This window comes from Maylandia zebra, linkage group LG1 (assembly GCF_041146795.1).
Source record: "Maylandia zebra isolate NMK-2024a linkage group LG1, Mzebra_GT3a, whole genome shotgun sequence".
NCBI lineage: Eukaryota > Metazoa > Chordata > Actinopteri > Cichliformes > Cichlidae > Maylandia > Maylandia zebra.
Genome location: NC_135167.1, coordinates 38,890,431 through 38,913,913, shown reverse-complemented (window position 1 = coordinate 38,913,913; position 23,483 = coordinate 38,890,431). Strand labels below are relative to the sequence as shown.

General features: G+C 40.8%; 1 protein-coding gene and 1 long non-coding RNA gene across 2 annotated transcripts; one reads left to right on the top strand and one right to left on the bottom strand.

Annotated features, from left to right (window-relative positions):
• Positions 1–11,097: 11,097 nt before the first annotated feature.
• Positions 11,098–14,630, bottom strand: LOC143419385 (putative ferric-chelate reductase 1). The gene is made up of 5 exons (XM_076885896.1): positions 14,497–14,630; positions 13,834–13,892; positions 13,579–13,716; positions 11,994–12,025; positions 11,098–11,908 (listed from the first exon to the last, which is right to left on the bottom strand). The coding sequence occupies exons 1-5, from the start codon at positions 14,619–14,621 to the stop codon at positions 11,819–11,821; spliced, it is 444 nt and encodes a 147-aa protein (XP_076742011.1). The 5' UTR covers positions 14,622–14,630; the 3' UTR covers positions 11,098–11,818.
• On the top strand, positions 11,903–13,263 carry LOC143419387 (uncharacterized). The gene is made up of 2 exons (XR_013099351.1): positions 11,903–13,021; positions 13,109–13,263. It is a non-coding gene; the product is annotated as an uncharacterized LOC143419387 (long non-coding RNA).
• Positions 14,631–23,483: the final 8,853 nt, after the last annotated feature.

Genomic DNA, 23,483 nt, shown 5'->3' with positions numbered 1-23,483 from the left:
CCAGATTCGTCTCTCTGTTGTGATGTCAGATATTAATGCCAGATTCATCTCTCTGTTGTGATGTCAAATATCATTGCCAGATTCGTCTCTCTGTTGTGATGTCAGATATTAATGCCAGATTCGTCTCTCTGTTGTGATGTCAGATATTAATGCCAGATTCGTCTCTCTGTTGTGATGTCAAATATTAATGCCAGATTCGTCTCTCTGTTGTGATGTCAGATATCAATGCCAGATTCGTCTCTCTGTTGTGATGTCAGATATCAATGCCAGATTCGTCTCTCTGTTGTGATGTCAAATATTAATGCCAGATTCGTCTCTCTGTTGTGATGTCAGATATTAATGCCAGATTCGTCTCTCTGTTGTGATGTCAAATATTAATGCCAGATTCGTCTCTCTGTTGTGATGTCAAATATTAATGCCAGATTCGTCTCTCTGTTGTGATATCAGATATTAATGCCAGATTCGTCTCTCTGTTGTGATGTCAAATATTAATGCCAGATTCGTCTCTCTGTTGTGATGTCAGATATCAATGCCAGATTCGTCTCTCTGTTGTGATGTCAGATATTAATGCCAGATTCGTCTCTCTGTTGTGATGTCAGATATTAATGCCAGATTCGTCTCTCTGTTGTGATGTCAAATATTAATGCCAGATTCGTCTCTCTGTTGTGATGTCAGATATTAATGCCAGATTCGTCTCTCTGTTGTGATGTCAAATATTAATGCCAGATTCGTCTCTCTGTTGTGATGTCAGATATTAATGCCAGATTCGTCTCTCTGTTGTGATGTCAGATATCAATGCCAGATTCGTCTCTCTGTTGAACAGTATCCGGGTTTACACCAGCCCACCAGATTTCTTATTTGTGTTGCCCTGTAGTAATCCTGTAGGCAAGGGATGCCTAATCCTCCTTTATCTTTGGGAAGCTGAAGTGTTTTGAACTTAACTCTTGGCTTTTTACCCGCCCATATAAATCTTGAGAGGGTCCTATCCCACTCTACAAAGTATCTATCAGGGTTTTCTATAGAAACAGACTGGAATAAGTTTAATATCTTTGGGAGCATATTCATTTTTATGATGTCCACTCTAGAAGAAATGCTTAGATAGACCATCTGCTAATATTTAGCATGATATCTTTTTTAAGTAGGGGGTAGTTGATTTCTTCCAAGCTAGTTATATCCATTGATAAGTTTATGCCCAGATATTTGATAGTTCTTTTGTCCCAGCTTAGTTTGTATTTGTTGAGCAGATTCTGGGGAGGGCTATAAAAGCTACTAAGAACTTGTGTTTTTTGTATATTCAATTTATATCCCGAGTATAGCCCATACTCCTTTAACACTGACATGAGCTCCATAAGTGATTCGGTAGGTTTTGATAAGTAAACCAAAATGTCATCTGCAAACAAGGCCAATTTCTGCTCACTTCCAGTGATATTAATCCCTTTTATTTTACCATTCTGCCTAATCCTTTCAGCCAATGGCTCTATAAAAATAGCAAATAAGAGTGGACTCAGTGGGCATCCTTGTCTTGTGGACCTTTCAAGCTTGAAAGCATCTGAAAGTTCACCGTTAATCTTTACTTTTGCAGTTGGGCTATTATACAAGGCCCTCAATATAGTGATGATGGACCCATTAAACCCATGGATTTTTTTTTTAAATATGAAAAAAATGTAACTTTTTCCTTCCGTCATACTTCAGAAATATAATACATTAATTTTTTGAACATTTTAAAACATTTAAGTTTGCTCGTTGTATTTATAAGATCCTACATTGACGTGCTCCACAATCATTGGTCAGTCATGTTAAAATCCATTATCAGTGGAAAACAAACCTGATCCTCTACTAGAGGCGATTGTGCAATACCTTTTAGACATAACACTCAGCAAACAGTTATTATTAGTTAAAGTCAGTGAGATTTGGAGTGATACATGACACATGACGGAATAAGACACGCAGACTTAGCATGACGAGCCGACGAGGAACATGTACACTGTGAATACATACAGAGGGAAAAGGGGAAAGGAGATAAGACATGGACATAACTAAGCACAAGCAGAACATGATGGCTGGGGGGGAAACACACGTGACAGAAGGAATGGGTCACAAGGGAAAAACATGGAAACGAGACGGGAGAAAAGGACATTACTGAAATACATGAAGGGCCAGGGCTGGGACAGCCAACCAGTCACAGACAAAGAGCCACATCATACACCTGGGCACACATGAACATCACCCATCCCTTCCTCTGTCCTGCGTTCAGTTTAGGGTATCGAACTCAGGACCCTAGCCTCATCAGGCCGGGGACTTTGTGTGGAGTCTGGATGTTCTCTCGAGCTTCCTCCCACAGTCTAGGGACATGCAGTTAGTGGGGGTCTTCTCGCCCCGTTCACATTCACACAGAGATGAATTGAAGATCACCTTGTGGTTAGTGCCTTCTATTCGATGTACAGACTGAATAATAACACCTTCTAATTAGTTCTGTCTCCTATTGGTGCTCTTCTACGAGTGATCAGTGCTTGATGGCTTACTAAGCTTAACTTTTTTTCACAACATTGATAACAAACACACACAGAACAACAACAACATATGTTATCTAAAAAAAACTTGATTGGACCAAAGTTTTGATGTTCATCCTACATGTTTATTGAGATTGTCTAATGTCTGCGACGGTATCTTCTCCCACGTCTGCGGACACCCGAGGCCTTGTGGGGTCTCTTGTGTCTGCGAACGGGGCGAGAAGACCTCGCATGTCTGCGTCTATACCTGCGTCGTGGCATTGTCCAAAACGGCGGTACCTGCTCCACGTCACGGGTTCTATTTATGGACTCACCTGGCAACTTTAGTGATGTCACTGCTGATGTTGTCACTGTTGGTGTGACCTCATGACTCATTCATGCCATCTGAACTGTGGTGTAATTATGAGGTCACAGGGGGACGTGAATTTATTCACAAAGTTGATAGAGAGTTTGGGTCATAACTCAAAGACGCAATGATGCAGTCAAATCATTTGGAATTAAATATCTCTGTCAGTGCGCCCCAGGGTGGCTGTGGCTACAATGTAGCTGCCATCACCAGTGTGTGAATGGGTGGATGACTGGATGTGTAAAGTGCTTTGGGGTCCTTAGGGACTAGTAAAGCGCTATGCAAATACAGGCCATTTACCATCTGTAAATTACAAGATTTAGAGGGTTCTGACATCACAGTCATCTTTCTGACATTGACATCCAGTCTCTCTGTTGTGATATCAAATGTCAATGCCAGATTCGTCTCTCTGTTGTGATGTCAGATATTAATGCCAGATTCGTCTCTCTGTTGTGATGTCAGATATTAATGCCAGATTCATCTCTCTGTTGTGATGTCAAATATCATTGCCAGATTCGTCTCTCTGTTGTGATGTCAGATATTAATGCCAGATTCATCTCTCTGTTGTGATGTCAAATATCATTGCCAGATTCATCTCTCTGTTGTGATGTCAAATATCATTGCCAGATTCGTCTCTCTGTTGTGATGTCAGATATTAATTCCAGATTCGTCTCTCTGTTGTGATGTCAGATATCAATGCCAGATTCGTCTCTCTGTTGTGATGTCAGATATTAATGCCAGATTCATCTCTCTGTTGTGATGTCAGATATCAATGCCAGATTCGTCTCTCTGTTGTGATGTCAGATATTAATGCCAGATTCATCTCTCTGTTGTGATGTCAGATATCAATGCCAGATTCGTCTCTCTGTTGTGATGTCAAATATCATTGCCAGATTCGTCTCTCTGTTGTGATGTCAGATATTAATGCCAGATTCGTCTCTCTGTTGTGATGTCAGATATTAATGCCAGATTCGTCTCTCTGTTGTGATGTCAGATATCAATGCCAGATTCATCTCTCTGTTGTGATGTCAAATATCATTGCCAGATTCGTCTCTCTGTTGTGATGTCAGATATTAATGCCAGATTCGTCTCTCTGTTGTGATGTCAGATATTAATGCCAGATTCGTCTCTCTGTTGAACAGTATCCGGGTTTACACCAGCCCACCAGATTTCTTATTTGTGTTGCCCTGTAGTAATCCTGTAGGCAAGGGATGCCTAATCCTCCTTTATCTTTGGGAAGCTGAAGTGTTTTGAACTTAACTCTTGGCTTTTTACCCGCCCATATAAATCTTGAGAGGGTCCTATCCCACTCTACAAAGTATCTATCAGGGTTTTCTATAGAAACAGACTGGAATAAGTTTAATATCTTTGGGAGCATATTCATTTTTATGATGTCCACTCTAGAAGAAATGCTTAGATAGACCATCTGCTAATATTTAGCATGATATCTTTTTTAAGTAGGGGGTAGTTGATTTCTTCCAAGCTAGTTATATCCATTGATAAGTTTATGCCCAGATATTTGATAGTTCTTTTGTCCCAGCTTAGTTTGTATTTGTTGAGCAGATTCTGGGGAGGGCTATAAAAGCTACTAAGAACTTGTGTTTTTTGTATATTCAATTTATATCCCGAGTATAGCCCATACTCCTTTAACACTGACATGAGCTCCATAAGTGATTCGGTAGGTTTTGATAAGTAAACCAAAATGTCATCTGCAAACAAGGCCAATTTCTGCTCACTTCCAGTGATATTAATCCCTTTTATTTTACCATTCTGCCTAATCCTTTCAGCCAATGGCTCTATAAAAATAGCAAATAAGAGTGGACTCAGTGGGCATCCTTGTCTTGTGGACCTTTCAAGCTTGAAAGCATCTGAAAGTTCACCGTTAATCTTTACTTTTGCAGTTGGGCTATTATACAAGGCCCTCAATATAGTGATGATGGACCCATTAAACCCATGGATTTTTTTTTAAAATATGAAAAAAATGTAACTTTTTCCTTCCGTCATACTTCAGAAATATAATACATTAATTTTTTGAACATTTTAAAACATTTAAGTTTGCTCGTTGTATTTATAAGATCCTACATTGACGTGCTCCACAATCATTGGTCAGTCATGTTAAAATCCATTATCAGTGGAAAACAAACCTGATCCTCTACTAGAGGCGATTGTGCAATACCTTTTAGACATAACACTCAGCAAACAGTTATTATTAGTTAAAGTCAGTGAGATTTGGAGTGATACATGACACATGACGGAATAAGACACGCAGACTTAGCATGACGAGCCGACGAGGAACACGTACACTGTGAATACATACAGAGGGAAAAGGGGACAGGAGATAAGACATGGACATAACTAAGCACAAACAGAACATGATGGCTGGGGGGGAAAACACACGTGACCAATAATAGTAGACCTGTGCCACATTTGTCCAGCTAGGCAACACATATTTCTGCATAAGAGATACATGAGACACCCTTTAAATAAGCAAATTTCATGTTTAAAACATGGAAATGCAGCCAAAATGGACCATACAATGGCCTCAGTGAACACATCAGCACATAAGTAGAGATAAGGAAACTCAATCACATTAGATATTAATATTACTATGAGTAAATTATATATATTATATATTCTGTTATATGGTTTAAAGAATACAATGTGATAATCACACAGGAGAACGCTGTTTCCAGTTATACAAATTTATTTTATTTCACTATTAAAGAAACCAATTATGTAAATAAAAGCTCACCACAAGAACATCTCCCAACCCAGTCTTACAAAGTTGCAGTTACAATAAAAAATGGGTAGGGAACATGAACTGTTGGTGAGCTAAAAAACAATCCTGGTGCTGATGCTTGTCATTGAACGTTTTGGACAGAGCTCTTGATTGAAATGCCTACCGTTGTGTGTAGGCATTTCGGTCCAGATGTTATGGAGTTCAGTTCAGCTAAGATGTATTTCTAAAGCACCGGATCGCAAAAATAGCCGCTTCTCGGCTGTTTATATTGTAAGGTAAAGACCATACAATATAAGAGAGAAAACCCCCCAACAATCAGATGATCCCCTGTGAGCAAACCCTTGATGACAGTGTCTGTGAAGGTTATCAGTCATCAAGGCCATAGTAGTCTAAGGAGCTTGGAAAGAAAAGCGCCTGGACTTCTTTAAGTTAAAGAAGTCCAGGCGCTTTTCTCCAAGCTCCTTAGACTTGGTGACGGTGGGAAAGAAAAACTCCCTTTTAACAGGAAGAAACTTTCGGCAGAACCAGGCTCAGTGAGGGGCGGCCATCTGCCTCGACCGGTTGGGGGGGGGGGCACAGCTGTTATAACCCCTGACGCAGCATAGCTTCTAATTCTGAAAGATACGTAGATACCTTAAACCTGCACTCTATGCAGGACACCAAGCGATGACACGACTTGCAGTACTATAGGAGTCTATGCAGAAACAGTTTTCTCTCTTGAATCTCTGTAATTTTTTTGCTACTGAGTGTCTGGGTGCAGTCACTCATTTTGGGCCAATTAAATCAAATGAACTTCCATTGTCTAAGTTATAGCCCTATTGAACCTGCGTTAACCAGCTTTAATAGGGAGGGCCAAAGTCCTAGTTGTGCTAAATTTCCTCGAATTCTCCTCGGAGATTTTCGAGTAGCTTCATTTGTTCTTGAAAGTTCTTTTCCATTTGTCTCATCGCTTCCCGTCCATTCCACATCTTTTTGGTAAGGTCACTAACCGTATTTTCTAAGGCCTTATTTTGTTGTTTGAGTATGTCAACTTGGACATCGTAGTTGTTTATCAGATTGTTATGTTCTTCCTGTGAAACTTTGGGAGTCTGAGCTTGGGTTTGCAACGCCATGTCTTCTGTTTTCAAGGCTTCCTGTAAATCATACTGATTTTTCTTGACCTCTTCAAGCTCTCTTTTCATTTCCTCAAATTCATGGCACAACAACTCCTTTTCTCTGTTGGTCACTTCAAAATCATGTTCGGAGTCTTTCTCAGTGGCTTTGGAGATCCGTGATTCTCCTTTCACACCCTCATCGTGTGGTTTCAGTTCTTTTTGAGAATCACCACTCCTTTTGGAAAGCTCCTGGAGGTCCTGTTCAAGAAGTTCGTTATGCCGCCTCAATATGTCAATTTCATGTGCAAAGCATTGGCGTTCCAGGGTCTGTCTGAGCTGTTCACTGTCCGTTGTTTTGTTTTCCTCATTCATGATCCTTTTTCTTTCTTCACTCTCTTGTAACTCTTTAAAGGCTGTGTTTGCCTGATGGAGCTCAGTTTTAACAGCCTGTATTTCCTGTTGCATGTCATCTTTTTCCTTTTCAAAGTCCCTTTTCAGCTCACACATGCGTTTTACCGTCACATCATTTTCCTCTCTTAAAGACTGGTTGTCCTTTTCCATGTCTCCCACTTTTATAACCAAGCCTGTCTTGCTGCTTTGCAACTCTCTGATTTCTGCTTCCATTTCCTGCATCACCTCTTTCTGTTGCTGGATCTCTTTGGTTTTGGAGCTGTTTAAATCCTTTAGAATTTGGTTCCAATATTCCAGCTCTTGAATTTTGAAGTGAATTGTTTCATTCTCTAGTTGCAGGTCTCTTTTCCTCTTGTTTTTAGAGAACCCACTTCGTTTGAAGAGAACTTCAATGTTTTTTTGGAGAATCTTGTTCTCATTTATGAGCTCTCTTTTTTGCTCCTTAAGGTCGGCGTTCTCGACTTTAAGGTCACGTATGGTAGAGTTTTCTTGTTTGAGAGTTTTATTCTCATTTTTCAGCTCTTTGATTTGCTGTTTAAGTTTTTCGTTCTCGGCTCTCATGTTGCATACAACAGGATTTGACAGACTCATATTTCAAATTGAAGTTGATGCTAAATCTCTGTACCAACTAAAAGATTTTTTTAAAAATACCGTCAACTGTGTCAGAAACGCAAGTTTCCAGTAGTTTCCTGCCTAGTGAATTCTTCCACTCTCTTTGAAAGACTGACAAGAGTGAGAACCTCTCCCCTATTTATAGGTTTTCGTGTGCTGATGTCATAAAGAAGACCAGAGATCAAAGGGATTCTGGTGAAACGTCACTGTGTCTGGTCTGGGCAGTTCTGAATTGAATAATAACAAAATGACGGGGGGCGTGTCTGGTAGCCATGTGAAGACGTGTTGTACAGGGCTCCTCAATGGACTAACTTGTTTCATAATTCCATTGCTCCAAAACTAACGAACTTTTAACAACAGTAACACGCCCGTGTGCTGCTCTGAGGCACTTTTTACATCTTCAAGGCTACGGTGTACGACATATGAGCAAAACTAGATCGGGGAAAGAGCAGGCCGCAAAAGCCTCGGACCTGTCACGGTTGTTAAAGAGTGGACTCAGGCGCGGAGCTCAGAAATAATGACAGTGCATTTATTTACAGTGCAGCAATGTGACAACAGCTCAAATGTGCAACAATGGTGATAGTGCGTCCCTCCTTCCGTGTAAGCCCGTGCGTGGTAGTGAGTAGGGGTGGGTTTTTATAATCGATTCATTGATTAAGATCGATTATGGCTTGGATAACGTAAAATCGATTAATTAAAATCCTGAATCGATTTTTTTAATATAAATTTATTTTGCCCGAAATGCCAGAATCTCTGGTGACATCTCACAAAATTTCAAGAACCACCAAACAGCTAAGACAGTAAATGAGAGCAGGAACACGGATTCTGCACAAAGACTTAAACACACAGCACGACCCGCGGATCAGAATCATTTAGATGTCGCCTTTCTCACCCGACGGCACGGACACGGTCGGGGCTGAAAGCCGACAGCTCACTGATTCTGATCTGTCGGCGGGTCCGCGCTTTGTGTTCACGCCCTTTATGCGCTGATTCTAAAGCTGTTAGTTTGATCTCTTTCCAAACAATATTGACCGAACCAGCAGCAAAAGAAGATTCACATAAACATCGTCATGAATTCACTCTGACTTTTACTGTTTTGCTTCCACCGCGATGCACAGCTCTCTCTCTCTGTCTCTCTGTCTCTCTCTCTCGCCCTCTCTCTCTCTCTGTCTCTCTCTCTCTCTGTCTCTCTCTCGCCCTCTCTCTCTCTCTCTGTGTACTTCAAGAACAGTTTCGCTTTCTTCATTATTCGCTTGCTTGTTATGCACAAGTCTACCGTTGTTTACAGCGCTGTCGGCCGCTGTTTTTTTCCCTTTTACATTCTTCCGAAAAGAAAACCTCATTTCTGCTGTTCAATACTGAACAAATTTAAACTTTTTAAAATTATTCAAAATGCAAAACGCTTAACCGTGTCTCTAATAAAACCTCTGTAACTTCAGAGGTAATGTTCATATGTTGATTAATGGTTTTCTTTCGTTTTTGATGTACTGCAGAATATTTTTATAAAATCCCAGGCCAGGAAAACCACCTTCATGTTTTTCTGTGTTTTATCTTCAGCTACTTTGACACAAAGGCATCTGCTGTGATGCTTACACCTTTGATAAAGTCTTGCGTGTGTCAGCTTCCTTTTTATTGATACAAAAATATGTAAATGTACTGATCTGAATTATAATATTTCTGACTGTCAAAATTTCCCAGATTTAAATCGAATCGAATCGAATTAAATCGAATCGTGGATCGAATCGATTCGGGACCTTGTGAATCGGAATTGAATCGATTCTAGAAATCAGTGATGATACCCAGCCCTAGTAGTGAGTGCCCGTCTCTCCTCCAAGTGCTTCCTTAGTGTCCGTAAATCCTCCGTCAATCCCTGGGTGAACACACACACACACACACACACACACACACACACACACACACACACACACACACACACACACACACACAGGCAGGTCGACCGGTCAGGGCGCCGTCAGATCCTGACAGGACCATGCTGAGGACAGACCGGAGGCACCACCCCATGACATGAGTGAGATTATGAGAGCTATTGCTAGCTCTGAAAAGAGGATATTGGACCGTATCGATTCAAGCACGAAAGATTTATTATTCCAGAGGTTGGGACATATTTTTTCTGCACCTGCATTTTGGTACCTGAATGGCAAGCTCGCAAAGTCATCTGCTCTTCGTTTTATAAGCTGGAATGTTAAAGGTATAAATAATCCGGTTAAACGCACAAGGGCTTTTACTCATTTAAAATCATTGAGATCCGATGTTGTATATCTGCAGGAAACACACCTCCGATCAAGTGAACAAATTAAACGAATTAAACTGTTTCTCTGCTTGTCTGCATTGCCACAAATTGTTCTATTTGGTGATGTATCATAGAACTGTACTATATAGTGTATGTACGTTTCTGTGTTTGCTAGTAACTACCATCAACCTAAGGTCTCAGCTAATTTATCTTTGCAGAGATGTTCATTTGATTGTAACAGCAGTAGGAAAGAGCAGTAACAAGAGTAGGACAGCTAAGCTAATTATGGCTAAACATTTGGAATTTAATGAAAGCAAAAATTGACCTTGCAAAGATGGATAGGTTTATTTAGAAAGTCAGCTATTTACATTTAGTGTTCGTCCCAAGTAGGAGATTTTGAATTGAGTCTAAATTGACCGCAAATTTACTTACATCAAAACTTACAAATTTACATCAAAACTTCTGAAGATGCAGGTCTCTGTGCAGCGGCTGAAGTCTGTGGTGTAGAGGGTGAAGAGGAAGGGGGAGAGGATGGTCCCTTATGGTGCTCCTGTGTTGCTGATTACCTTGTCAGACACACAATGTGGAAGACGCACATATTGTGGTCTTCCTGTCAGGTAATCAACAATCCAGGACACTAGAGAAGCATCCCCCTGCATCGCTGTTAGCTTATCACCAAGCACTGGAAAAGTAAAAAAAAAACATGAACCTCACAGTGCTCGCCGGCTGGTCCGGGTGGATGTAGACACGATTGAGCAGATAGATGATGGCGTCCTGTGAGACGGGGCTGGTAAGCAAATTGAATGGGATCCTGATGTGGTCTGACAATGGGTGAGATCTGGTCCAGGATGAGCCTTTCCAGGGTCTTCATGATGTGGGAGGTCAGTGTCACAGGCCTGTAATCCTGGGGGCCACTGGGACGTGGCGTCTTTGGTACAGGGACGAGGCTTGATGTCTTCCACAGCACTGGGACCCTCTTCAGACTCAGCATGAACAGTTTATGGAAGACTCCACAAAGCTGGGGGGCACAGGCCTTGAGGGGACTCACTCCATCTGGTCCAGCAGACTTGCCTGAGTGGAGTTTCTTCATTTGCATCTGAACCTGGTAAGCATTTAACACTACTACACTGACATACATAATTTTCAATTTAATGAAGTTAAAAATTTGTTGTCTTATTGTCAGTTGTTATTGACAGCAAGATTATTAGAAATATATGAAAAAATGTACATTAAATGGGAAGTTCAGGAGCTGAATCAATGACAGTTTTTTTTTTTCAAATGAAAGTGACAAAGGTGCAGATTCATACATAGATGCTGTCATATTAACAGATGTTAATGTGTGAAAAGGGCTTTAACCCTCCCATTATGATGTGGGTCGAGTTGACCTGATTTAAAAATGTAAAAGGAAAAATTGTTAAAAGTACTTTTTAATACAAAATTGCTGTTTGGCTTAAAAAATGTAACCAGCTTGTAAAATGAAACTGGTTTACCTGGCAGCCAGAGTGGAGGCTAAAGGCGACTGAAACTACTTCTTTCTTTGCAACTGTGAGACATATTATACACACACACACACACACACACACACACACACACACACACACACACGACAGTAATGCTTGGCCCAGTGAAATTGAATGCTGATTGAAAGTACACCTTAATTATCAACTAAAAGCAAAAGAGAAAAAAAACATAAGTAATATTTTTTAAAGACATTACTGAGAAACTTTCCAGGATTCGCCAACTGATGCATCAGTGGGTCTGAATTTCCAGTGCAGTCTCTCATCAAGTATGTTAAAATTGATGATAAAATTCAACAAAACTACAGGGAAACACTCTGGAAGATTCTGCTGCTGCTCATTTTTCTCCAATTCCAACCAGAAGTGCCACCAAAAAGCAAAGGTTTCCCAGAAGGTACACAGCGATCAGGCAACTGTCACCTTTGACCTGACAAAAAAAGTAAAATTATATTAGAAATACTCCATCTTGTGGCAATCAGTGATTGCTTGCTTTTATATTTCTTTCAGCTTACCAATGCTGATTCCATTTGATCAGCAGTATCATCTGAAACCCAGAGCAAAGAACAGTGAAATATTGCAGGGCACATTAACTGAAGTGAACTAAAGCAGTCAGCTATGTTTTTAATCATTTTATTTATACAGGTTGAGTTATGATATTAGTTTTAAGCTTTAACAGAAGAAGAACAATTTGAAATCAATTTAAATAAAATTGAGTCGAGTTGAGTAGTTGTGGTGATTGAAAAAAAACAAAAAAACAACAACTTTCAGAACGATAACAATGTGCTGGAAGCTCTATGTAAACATTTAGCATGTCAAGTTGCCATTGGTCATGGAAAGTGTGTGCGGCACGGGGGGGTAAAACATTTTTTAAAAATCACCAAACATTAACCAGTTTTTGTAGACACAAAGAGGTTGTGATCATATTTTTTTTTAATAATTTGTGTGACTGAGCCACACATTGAGCCACAGCATTGTCAAACTACACGTGTCCAAAATTGGATAGTCTCAGTTGAGACATTTCAATGCAAGTTCTCTCTGATAACATTAGGTTGGTGGTGCATGAGCTGAGCCTTCGTGTATAGTATTCCCAGAGTATTTTCATGCATTTAATAAATCGAAAGATAAAGATTCCTTTGTCGCTGTACTTCAGCACAGTTAAAGTGTAACAGCTTTTGTTCCAGCAGACTACCATTGAGACATTCTTACGCGTTTTCACTCATCAATTCATAAATACCAATATTGTCAGGGTCCTGGGACTGGGCGACCCAGGATCCCTGAGCAGTCATGTATTATATTATTATTATTATTATTATTGCTGTGTATTTTGGTGTTGCTCCCCCTTCCCTGTGCTTGTGTATATGTGTGTGTGGGTGGCTGAGCACTTGTTTATAGGCGGCGTCAGGCCTGGAGGGTGTGGCCCTGCAAGGGGACTGGCCACACCCGAAGCCACACACCTGCTGCTGATCAGGCCTCGTCGGGGGAGCTACTTAAGAGAGTCTTGGAGCTCCCACCGACGCGGGATCATTGCTTGGGACGCCACGTTAGTTACCCAGTTTAGGTTTTGGTCGTGTAGTGTATGCCTGCCATTGTTCAGTGTCCTGACTGCTGCCGCTATTGTTTCCCGCAGGAGGAGCGTGGAAGGCTTAAGGAGCAGCGAGCACCGGGAGTGCAGACACGGGAGCAGAGAGCACTTGGAGGACACGACACGGGAGTCTGGGGAGAAACACGGGGATTTATTGTTGTTTGATATCACCCTCTGTAAATAAACACTGTCTATACGTAGAGCACCGCGCCTGGGTCCTCCTTCCCCACTCCTTCCACGGTGTGCCATGCCGTACCGTGACAAATATTTGATGCTGCTGTGTTATACACAGAAAATCTTGTGATACAGTGCTGTTTATTTTACCCATCCAACCACATTCTGAGGTGTACAGGGGTTATACTCTTCGCTCAGTCAGCTAAATGCTGCTGAACTGATCAGGTGGCTCTTCACCGTGCAAATGGACTGTTAGGTCTAGATTGGTTTTTGTCATTAAAGTGTATATGGGTAGTGATGATTTTTTCCTTCATCACTGAAATGCAAAAAAAAAGGCTTACCTCTGTGTTTAACTACCCAATCATGGACCTCCAAAATGATGATGAAGAGAACTTCCCAGGCAAAGAAGCCACCCATCACTTTCAATAGCCACCCATCATCACTGTCAATCCTGTCCAGGCCTGTAAATATGGCTGCCACTGTGTGACACAAAGAAGCAGGCATTTTAAGACGAGCAGCATGGGTGACAGTGTGTCTGCTATTGAAAATGTTAGCATATATGCAAGATGGTAGAATGAAGTAAAACACAAGCTTACCAGCTATAGATTTTATTACCACCGCATTTAAAAAATGTGTCCAGTTGAACAGATACCTCCTATCAAAGAAAAGAGAAGAACTATAAAATCATCAGCTTCTGAAGTTCTTGTCTAAGATTTCTCCTGCATCCAATTTATGAAAACAAGTATCATTACTGAACATACAATTTTACTAAATCTATATTTCACTTAAAAAATATTTCATTTACTGAGTCTGGCCTCCAAAGCTACAACCAGGCTATATTTATTAAAAGTACCATTATTACTAAGAGGAAGGAATAACTTTCACGAGTCATGTGCAAATTAGTTTCCTACTTGGTGTTTCAGTGTGAAAGTGTGCTCTGATAAAGCACATGCAGGCTACACTTTGCAAAAGTTTGAAATTTTAAAAACTTTTATGGCTGAAGTATGAATACAACTCTTAGGGTTATCAAATAACTTTATAACCTCACTTTGCCGAGTGAGCAGTGCATTTAGTCATTAAGCATGTACTGCCCCATTCCTTTGGTTTATCGTGTTTTCAAAATTTGTTAAATAATTGTAGAGAAAAAAAAAGTGAGGCCATTTTTAATTTTTTTTTAAATAATATTTGAACAGAGTATTCTTAAATGTGTATAGGCATGATATAGTATATTAATTAAACACACACAGATGGATACATACAGGTGATGTTGTGGTCCGCAGCGCAGCAAGGCCCCGATAGGCTGGATGAGTGAGAGGATCATAACCAGGCACCCCAACACTGGATGTGCTCCCTGGATACCAAACACATTAACAGTGCTAATCATGGGGCATAAATATCAGTCTGAGAGCTGAAACACACAACTAAAGAGTGCTTAATGAATATCAAGAGAAAAGAAAAAAAAAACACTTTGAAGGGGTATATTAATCTTGCCTGTGGATGCAACTTGCAGACTGGAGGAGATAAGACATGGACATAACTAAGCACAAACAGAACATGATGGCTGGGGGGGAAACACACGTGACAGAAGGAATGGGTCACAAGGGAAAAACATGTAAACGAGACGGGAGAAAAGGACATTACTGAAATACATGAAGGGCCAGGGCTGGGACAGCCAACCAGTCACAGACAAAGAGCCACATCATACACCTGGGCACACATGAACATCACCCATCCCTTCCTCTGTCCTGCGTTCAGTTTAGGGTATCGAACTCAGGACCCTAGCCTCATCAGGCCGGGGTCTTTGTGTGGAGTCTGGATGTTCTCTCGAGCTTCCTCCCACAGTCTAGGGACATGCAGTTAGTGGGGGTCTTCTCGCCCCGTTCACATTCACACAGAGATGAATTGAAGATCACCTTGTGGTTAGTGCCTTCTATTCGATGTACAGACTGAATAATAACACCTTCTAATTAGTTCTGTCTCCTATTGGTGCTCTTCTACGAGTGATCAGTGCTTGATGGCTTACTAAGCTTAACTTTTTTCCACAACATTGATAACAAACACACACAAAACAACAACAACATATGTTATCTAAAAAAAACTTGATTGGACCAAAGTTTTGATGTTCATCCTACATGTTTATTGAGATTGTCTAATGTCTGCGACGGTATCTTCTCCCACGTCTGCGGACACCCGAGGCCTTGTGGGGTCTCTTGTGTCTGCGAACGGGGCGAGAAGACCTCGCATGTCTGCGTCTATACCTGCGTCGTGGCATTGTCCAAAACGGCGGTACCTGCTCCACGTCACGGGTTCTATTTATGGACTCACCTGGCAACTTTAGTGATGTCACTGCTGATGTTGTCACTGTTGGTGTGACCTCATGACTCATTCATGCCATCTGAACTGTGGTGTAATTATGAGGTCACAGGGGGACGTGAATTTATTCACAAAGTTGATAGAGAGTTTGGGTCATAACCCAAAGACGCAATGATGCAGTCAAATCATTTGGAATTAAATATCTCTGTCAGTGCGCCCCAGGGTGGCTGTGGCTGGCTACAATGTAGCTGCCATCACCAGTGTGTGAATGGGTGGATGACTGGATGTGTAAAGTGCTTTGGGGTCCTTAGGGACTAGTAAAGCGCTATGCAAATACAGGCCATTTACCATCTGTAAATTACAAGATTTAGAGGGTTCTGACATCACAGTCATCTTTCTGACATTGACATCCAGTCTCTCTGTTGTGATGTCAGATATTAATGCCAGATTCGTCTCTCTGTTGTGATGTCAGATATCAATGCCAGATTCGTCTCTCTGTTGTGATGTCAAATATCAATGCCAGATTCGTCTCTCTGTTGTGATGTCAAATATTAATGCCAGATTCGTCTCTCTGTTGTGATGTCAGATATCAATGCCAGATTCGTCTCTCTGTTGTGATGTCAGATATCAATGCCAGATTCGTCTCTCTGTTGTGATGTCAGATATCAATGCCAGATTCGTCTCTCTGTTGTGATGTCAGATATCAATGCCAGATTCGTCTCTCTGTTGTGATGTCAAATATCAATGCCAGATTCGTCTCTCTGTTGTGATGTCAAATATCAATGCCAGATTCGTCTCTCTGTTGTGATGTCAGATATTAATGCCAGATTCGTCTCTCTGTTGTGATGTCAGATATTAATGCCAGATTCGTCTCTCTGTTGTGATGTCAGATATTAATGCCAGATTCGTCTCTCTGTTGTGATGTCAGATATTAATGCCAGATTCGTCTCTCTGTTGTGATGTCAGATATTAATGCCAGATTTGTCTCTCTGTTGTGATGTCAGATATTAATGCCAGATTCGTCTCTCTGTTGTGATGTCAGATATTAATGCCAGATTTGTCTCTCTGTTGTGATGTCAGATATTAATGCCAGATTCGTCTCTCTGTTGTGATGTCAAATATTAATGCCAGATTCGTGTCTCTGTTGTGATGTCAGATATTAATGCCAGATTCGTCTCTCTGTTGTGATGTCAGATATTAATGCCAGATTCGTCTCTCTGTTGTGATGTCAGATATCAATGCCAGATTCGTCTCTCTGTTGTGATGTCAGATATTAATGCCAGATTCATCTCTCTGTTGTGATGTCAGATATCAATGCCAGATTCGTCTCTCTGTTGTGATGTCAGATATCAATGCCAGATTCGTCTCTCTGTTGTGATGTCAAATATCAATGCCAGATTCGTCTCTCTGTTGTGATGTCAGATATCAATGCCAGATTCGTCTCTCTGTTGAACAGTATCCGGGTTTACACCAGCCCACCAGATTTCTTATTTGTGTTGCCCTGTAGTAATCCTGTAGGCAAGGGATGCCTAATCCTCCTTTATCTTTGGGAAGCTGAAGTGTTTTGAACTTAACTCTTGGCTTTTTACCCGCCCATATAAATCTTGAGAGGGTCCTATCCCACTCTACAAAGTATCTATCAGGGTTTTCTATAGAAACAGACTGGAATAAGTTTAATATCTTTGGGAGCATATTCATTTTTATGATGTCCACTCTAGAAGAAATGCTTAGATAGACCATCTGCTAATATTTAGCATGATATCTTTTTTAAGTAGGGGGTAGTTGATTTCTTCCAAGCTAGTTATATCCATTGATAAGTTTATGCCCAGATATTTGATAGTTCTTTTGTCCCAGCTTAGTTTGTATTTGTTGAGCAGATTCTGGGGAGGGCTATAAAAGCTACTAAGAACTTGTGTTTTTTGTATATTCAATTTATATCCCGAGTATAGCCCATACTCCTTTAACACTGACATGAGCTGCATAAGTGATTCGGTAGGTTTTGATAAGTAAACCAAAATGTCATCTGCAAACAAGGCCAATTTCTGCTCACTTCCAGTGATATTAATCCCTTTTATGTTACCATTCTGCCTAATCCTTTCAGCCAATGGCTCTATAAAAATAGCAAATAAGAGTGGACTCAGTGGGCATCCTTGTCTTGTGGACCTTTCAAGCTTGAAAGCATCTGAAAGTTCACCGTTAATCTTTACTTTTGCAGTTGGGCTATTATACAAGGCCCTCAATATAGTGATGATGGACCCATTAAACCCATGGATTTTTTTTTAAAATATGAAAAAAATGTAACTTTTTCCTTCCGTCATACTTCAGAAATATAATACATTAATTTTTTGAACATTTTAAAACATTTAAGTTTGCTCGTTGTATTTATAAGATCCTACATTGACGTGCTCCACAATCATTGGTCAGTCATGTTAAAATCCATTATCAGTGGAAAACAAACCTGATCCTCTACTAGAGGCGATTGTGCAATACCTTTTAGACATAACACTCAGCAAACAGTTATTATTAGTTAAAGTCAGTGAGATTTGGAGTGATACATGACACATGACGGAATAAGACACGCAGACTTAGCATGACGAACCGACGAGGAACACGTACACTGTGAATACATACAGAGGGAAAAGGGGACAGGAGATAAGACATGGACATAACTAAGCACAAACAGAACATGATGGCTGGGGGGGAAAACACACGTGACCAATAATAGTAGACCTGTGCCACATTTGTCCAGCTAGGCAACACATATTTCTGCATAAGAGATACATGAGACACCCTTTAAATAAGCAAATTTCATGTTTAAAACATGGAAATGCAGCCAAAATGGACCATACAATGGCCTCAGTGAACACATCAGCACATAAGTAGAGATAAGGAAACTCAATCACATTAGATATTAATATTACTATGAGTAAATTATATATATTATATATTCTGTTATATGGTTTAAAGAATACAATGTGATAATCACACAGGAGAACGCTGTTTCCAGTTATACAAATTTATTTTATTTCACTATTAAAGAAACCAATTATGTAAATAAAAGCTCACCACAAGAACATCTCCCAACCCAGTCTTACAAAGTTGCAGTTACAATAAAAAATGGGTAGGGAACATGAACTGTTGGTGAGCTAAAAAACAATCCTGGTGCTGATGCTTGTCATTGAACGTTTTGGACAGAGCTCTTGATTGAAATGCCTACCGTTGTGTGTAGGCATTTCGGTCCAGATGTTATGGAGTTCAGTTCAGCTAAGATGTATTTCTAAAGCACCGGATCGCAAAAATAGCCGCTTCTCGGCTGTTTATATTGTAAGGTAAAGACCATACAATATAAGAGAGAAAACCCCCCAACAATCAGATGATCCCCTGTGAGCAAACCCTTGATGACAGTGTCTGTGAAGGTTATCAGTCATCAAGGCCATAGTAGTCTAAGGAGCTTGGAAAGAAAAGCGCCTGGACTTCTTTAAGTTAAAGAAGTCCAGGCGCTTTTCTCCAAGCTCCTTAGACTTGGTGACGGTGGGAAAGAAAAACTCCCTTTTAACAGGAAGAAACTTTCGGCAGAACCAGGCTCAGTGAGGGGCGGCCATCTGCCTCGACCGGTTGGGGGGGGGGGCACAGCTGTTATAACCCCTGACGCAGCATAGCTTCTAATTCTGAAAGATACGTAGATACCTTAAACCTGCACTCTATGCAGGACACCAAGCGATGACACGACTTGCAGTACTATAGGAGTCTATGCAGAAACAGTTTTCTCTCTTGAATCTCTGTAATTTTTTTGCTACTGAGTGTCTGGGTGCAGTCACTCATTTTGGGCCAATTAAATCAAATGAACTTCCATTGTCTGAGTTATAGCCCTATTGAACCTGCGTTAACCAGCTTTAATAGGGAGGGCCAAAGTCCTAGTTGTGCTAAATTTCCTCGAATTCTCCTCGGAGATTTTCGAGTAGCTTCCTTTGTTCTTGAAAGTTCTTTTCCATTTGTCTCATCGCTTCCCGTCCATTCCACATCTTTTTGGTAAGGTCACTAACCGTATTTTCCAAGGCCTTATTTTGTTGTTTGAGTATGTCAACTTGGACATCGTAGTTGTTTATCAGATTGTTATGTGCTTCCTGTGAAACTTTGCAAACCCAAGCTCAGACTCCCAACGCCATGTCTTGTTTTCAAGGCTTCCTGTACATTACACAGATTTTTCTTGACAAGCTCTCTTTTCAGTGCCTCACATTCATGGCACAACAACTCCTTTTCTCTGTTGGTCTTGTTAAAATCATGTTGGTTGTCCTTTTCCATGTCTCCCACTTTTATAACCGAGCCTGTCTTGCTGCTTTGCATCTCTCCGATTTCTGCCTCCATTTCCTGCATCACCTCTTTCTGTTGCAGGTCTCTTTTCCTCTTGTTTTTAGAGAACCCACGTCGTTTGAAGAGAACTTCAGCGTTTCTTTGGAGAATTTTGTTCTCAATTAGGAGCTCTCTTTTCACTGCCTCAAATTGATGGTACAAAAACTCCTTTTCTCTGTTGGTCACGTTAAAATCATGTTGGGAGTCTTTCTCAGTGGCTTTGGAGATCCGTGATTCTCCTTTCACACCCTCATCGTGTGGTTTCAGTTCTTTTTGAGAATCACCACTCCTTTTGGAAAGCTCCTGGAGGTCCTGTTCAAGAAGTTCGTTATGCCTCAATATGTCAATTTCATGTGCAAAGCATTGGCGTTCCAGGGTCTGTCTGAGCTGTTCACTGTCCGTTGTTTTGTTTTCCTCATTCATGATCCTTTTTCTTTCTTCACTCTCTTGTAACTCTTTAAAGGCTGTGTTTGCCTGATGGAGCTCAGTTTTAACAGCCTGTATTTCCTGTTGCATGTCATCTTTTTCCTTTTCAAAGTCCCTTTTCAGCTCACACATGCGTTTTACCGTCACATCATTTTCCTCTCTTAAAGACTGGTTGTCCTTTTCCATGTCTCCCACTTTTATAACCAAGCCTGTCTTGCTGCTTTGCAACTCTCTGATTTCTGCCTCCATTTCCTGCATCACCTCTTTCTGTTGCTGGATCTCTTTGGTTTTGGAGCTGTTTAAATCCTTTAGAATTTGGTTACAATATTCCAGCTCTTGAATTTTGAAGTGAATTGTTTCATTCTCTAGTTGCAGGTCTCTTTTCCTCTTGTTTTTAGAGAACCCACTTCGTTTGAAGAGAACTTCAATGTTTTTTTGGAGAATCTTGTTCTCATTTATGAGCTCTCTTTTTTGCTCCTTAAGGTCGGCGTTCTCGACTTTAAGGTCACGTATGGTAGAGTTTTCTTGTTTGAGAGTTTTATTCTCATTTTTCAGCTCTTTGATTTGCTGTTTAAGTTTTTCGTTCTCGGCTCTCATGTTGCATACAACAGGATTTGACAGACTCATATTTCAAATTGAAGTTGATGCTAAATCTCTGTACCAACTAAAAGATTTTTTTAAAAATACCGTCAACTGTGTCAGAAACGCAAGTTTCCAGTAGTTTCCTGCCTAGTGAATTCTTCCACTCTCTTTGAAAGACTGACAAGAGTGAGAACCTCTCCCCTATTTATAGGTTTTCGTGTGCTGATGTCATAAAGAAGACCAGAGATCAAAGGGATTCTGGTGAAACGTCACTGTGTCTGGTCTGGGCAGTTCTGAATTGAATAATAACAAAATGACGGGGGGCGTGTCTGGTAGCCATGTGAAGACGTGTTGTACAGGGCTCCTCAATGGACTAACTTGTTTCATAATTCCATTGCTCCAAAACTAACGAACTTTTAACAACAGTACGATAACACGCCCGTGTGCTGCTCTGAGGCACTTTTTACATCTTCAAGGCTACGGTGTACGACATATGAGCAAAACTAGATCGGGGAAAGAGCAGGCCGCAAAAGCCTCGGACCTGTCACGGTTGTTAAAGAGTGGACTCAGGCGCGGAGCTCAGAAATAATGACAGTGCATTTATTTACAGTGCAGCAATGTGACAACAGCTCAAATGTGCAACAATGGTGATAGTGCGTCCCTCCTTCCCTGTAAGCCCGTGCGTGGTAGTGAGTAGGGGTGGGTTTTTATAATCGATTCATTGATTAAGATCGATTATGGCTTGGATAACGTAAAATCGATTAATTAAAATCCTGAATCGATTTTTTTAATATAAATTTATTTTGCCCGAAATGCCAGAATCTCTGGTGACATCTCACAAAATTTCAAGAACCACCAAACAGCTAAGACAGTAAATGAGAGCAGGAACACGGATTCTGCACAAAGACTTAAACACACAGCACGACCCGCGGATCAGAATCATTTAGATGTCGCCTTTCTCACCCGACGGCACGGACACGGTCGGGGCTGAAAGCCGACAGCTCACTGATTCTGATCTGTCGGCGGGTCCGCGCTTTGTGTTCACGCCCTTTATGCGCTGATTCTAAAGCTGTTAGTTTGATCTCTTTCCAAACAATATTGACCGAACCAGCAGCAAAAGAAGATTCACATAAACATCGTCATGAATTCACTCTGACTTTTACTGTTTTGCTTCCACCGCGATGCACAGCTCTCTCTCTCTGTCTCTCTGTCTCTCTCTCTCGCCCTCTCTCTCTCTCTGTCTCTCTCTCTCTCTGTCTCTCTCTCGCCCTCTCTCTCTCTCTCTGTGTACTTCAAGAACAGTTTCGCTTTCTTCATTATTCGCTTGCTTGTTATGCACAAGTCTACCGTTGTTTACAGCGCTGTCGGCCGCTGTTTTTTTCCCTTTTACATTCTTCCGAAAAGAAAACCTCATTTCTGCTGTTCAATACTGAACAAATTTAAACTTTTTAAAATTATTCAAAATGCAAAACGCTTAACCGTGTCTCTAATAAAACCTCTGTAACTTCAGAGGTAATGTTCATATGTTGATTAATGGTTTTCTTTCGTTTTTGATGTACTGCAGAATATTTTTATAAAATCCCAGGCCAGGAAAACCACCTTCATGTTTTTCTGTGTTTTATCTTCAGCTACTTTGACACAAAGGCATCTGCTGTGATGCTTACACCTTTGATAAAGTCTTGCGTGTGTCAGCTTCCTTTTTATTGATACAAAAATATGTAAATGTACTGATCTGAATTATAATATTTCTGACTGTCAAAATTTCCCAGATTTAAATCGAATCGAATCGAATTAAATCGAATCGTGGATCGAATCGATTCGGGACCTTGTGAATCGGAATTGAATCGATTCTAGAAATCAGTGATGATACCCAGCCCTAGTAGTGAGTGCCCGTCTCTCCTCCAAGTGCTTCCTTAGTGTCCGTAAATCCTCCGTCAATCCCTGGGTGAACACACACACACACACACACACACACACACACACACACACACACACACACTGGCAGGTCGACCGGTCAGGGCGCCGTCAGATCCTGACAGGACCATGCTGAGGACAGACCGGAGGCACCACCCCATGACATGAGTGAGATTATGAGAGCTATTGCTAGCTCTGAAAAGAGGATATTGGACCGTATCGATTCAAGCACGAAAGATTTATTATTCCAGAGGTTGGGACATATTTTTTCTGCACCTGCATTTTGGTACCTGAATGGCAAGCTCGCAAAGTCATCTGCTCTTCGTTTTATAAGCTGGAATGTTAAAGGTATAAATAATCCGGTTAAACGCACAAGGGCTTTTACTCATTTAAAATCATTGAGATCCGATGTTGTATATCTGCAGGAAACACACCTCCGATCAAGTGAACAAATTAAACGAATTAAACTGTTTCTCTGCTTGTCTGCATTGCCACAAATTGTTCTATTTGGTGATGTATCATAGAACTGTACTATATAGTGTATGTAAGTTTGTGTGTTTGCTAGTAACTACCATCAACCTAAGGTCTCAGCTAATTTATCTTTGCAGAGATGTTCATTTGATTGTAACAGCAGTAGGAAAGAGCAGTAACAAGAGTAGGA

Excerpts from the sequence above, each read along its gene's own strand:
- LOC143419385 (XM_076885896.1), bottom strand. The coding sequence starts at position 14,621 with ATGATTAGCACTGTTAATGTGTTTGGTATCCAGGGAGCACATCCAGTG. Across the intron at positions 12,026-13,578 it reads TTGGGTAGTTAAACACAGAG|ATGATACTGCTGATCAAATG; the intron begins GTAAGCCTTTTT and ends TCTGGGTTTCAG. Across the intron at positions 11,909-11,993 it reads ATCAAATGGAATCAGCATTG|GTCAAAGGTGACAGTTGCCT; the intron begins GTAAGCTGAAAG and ends TTTTTTTGTCAG.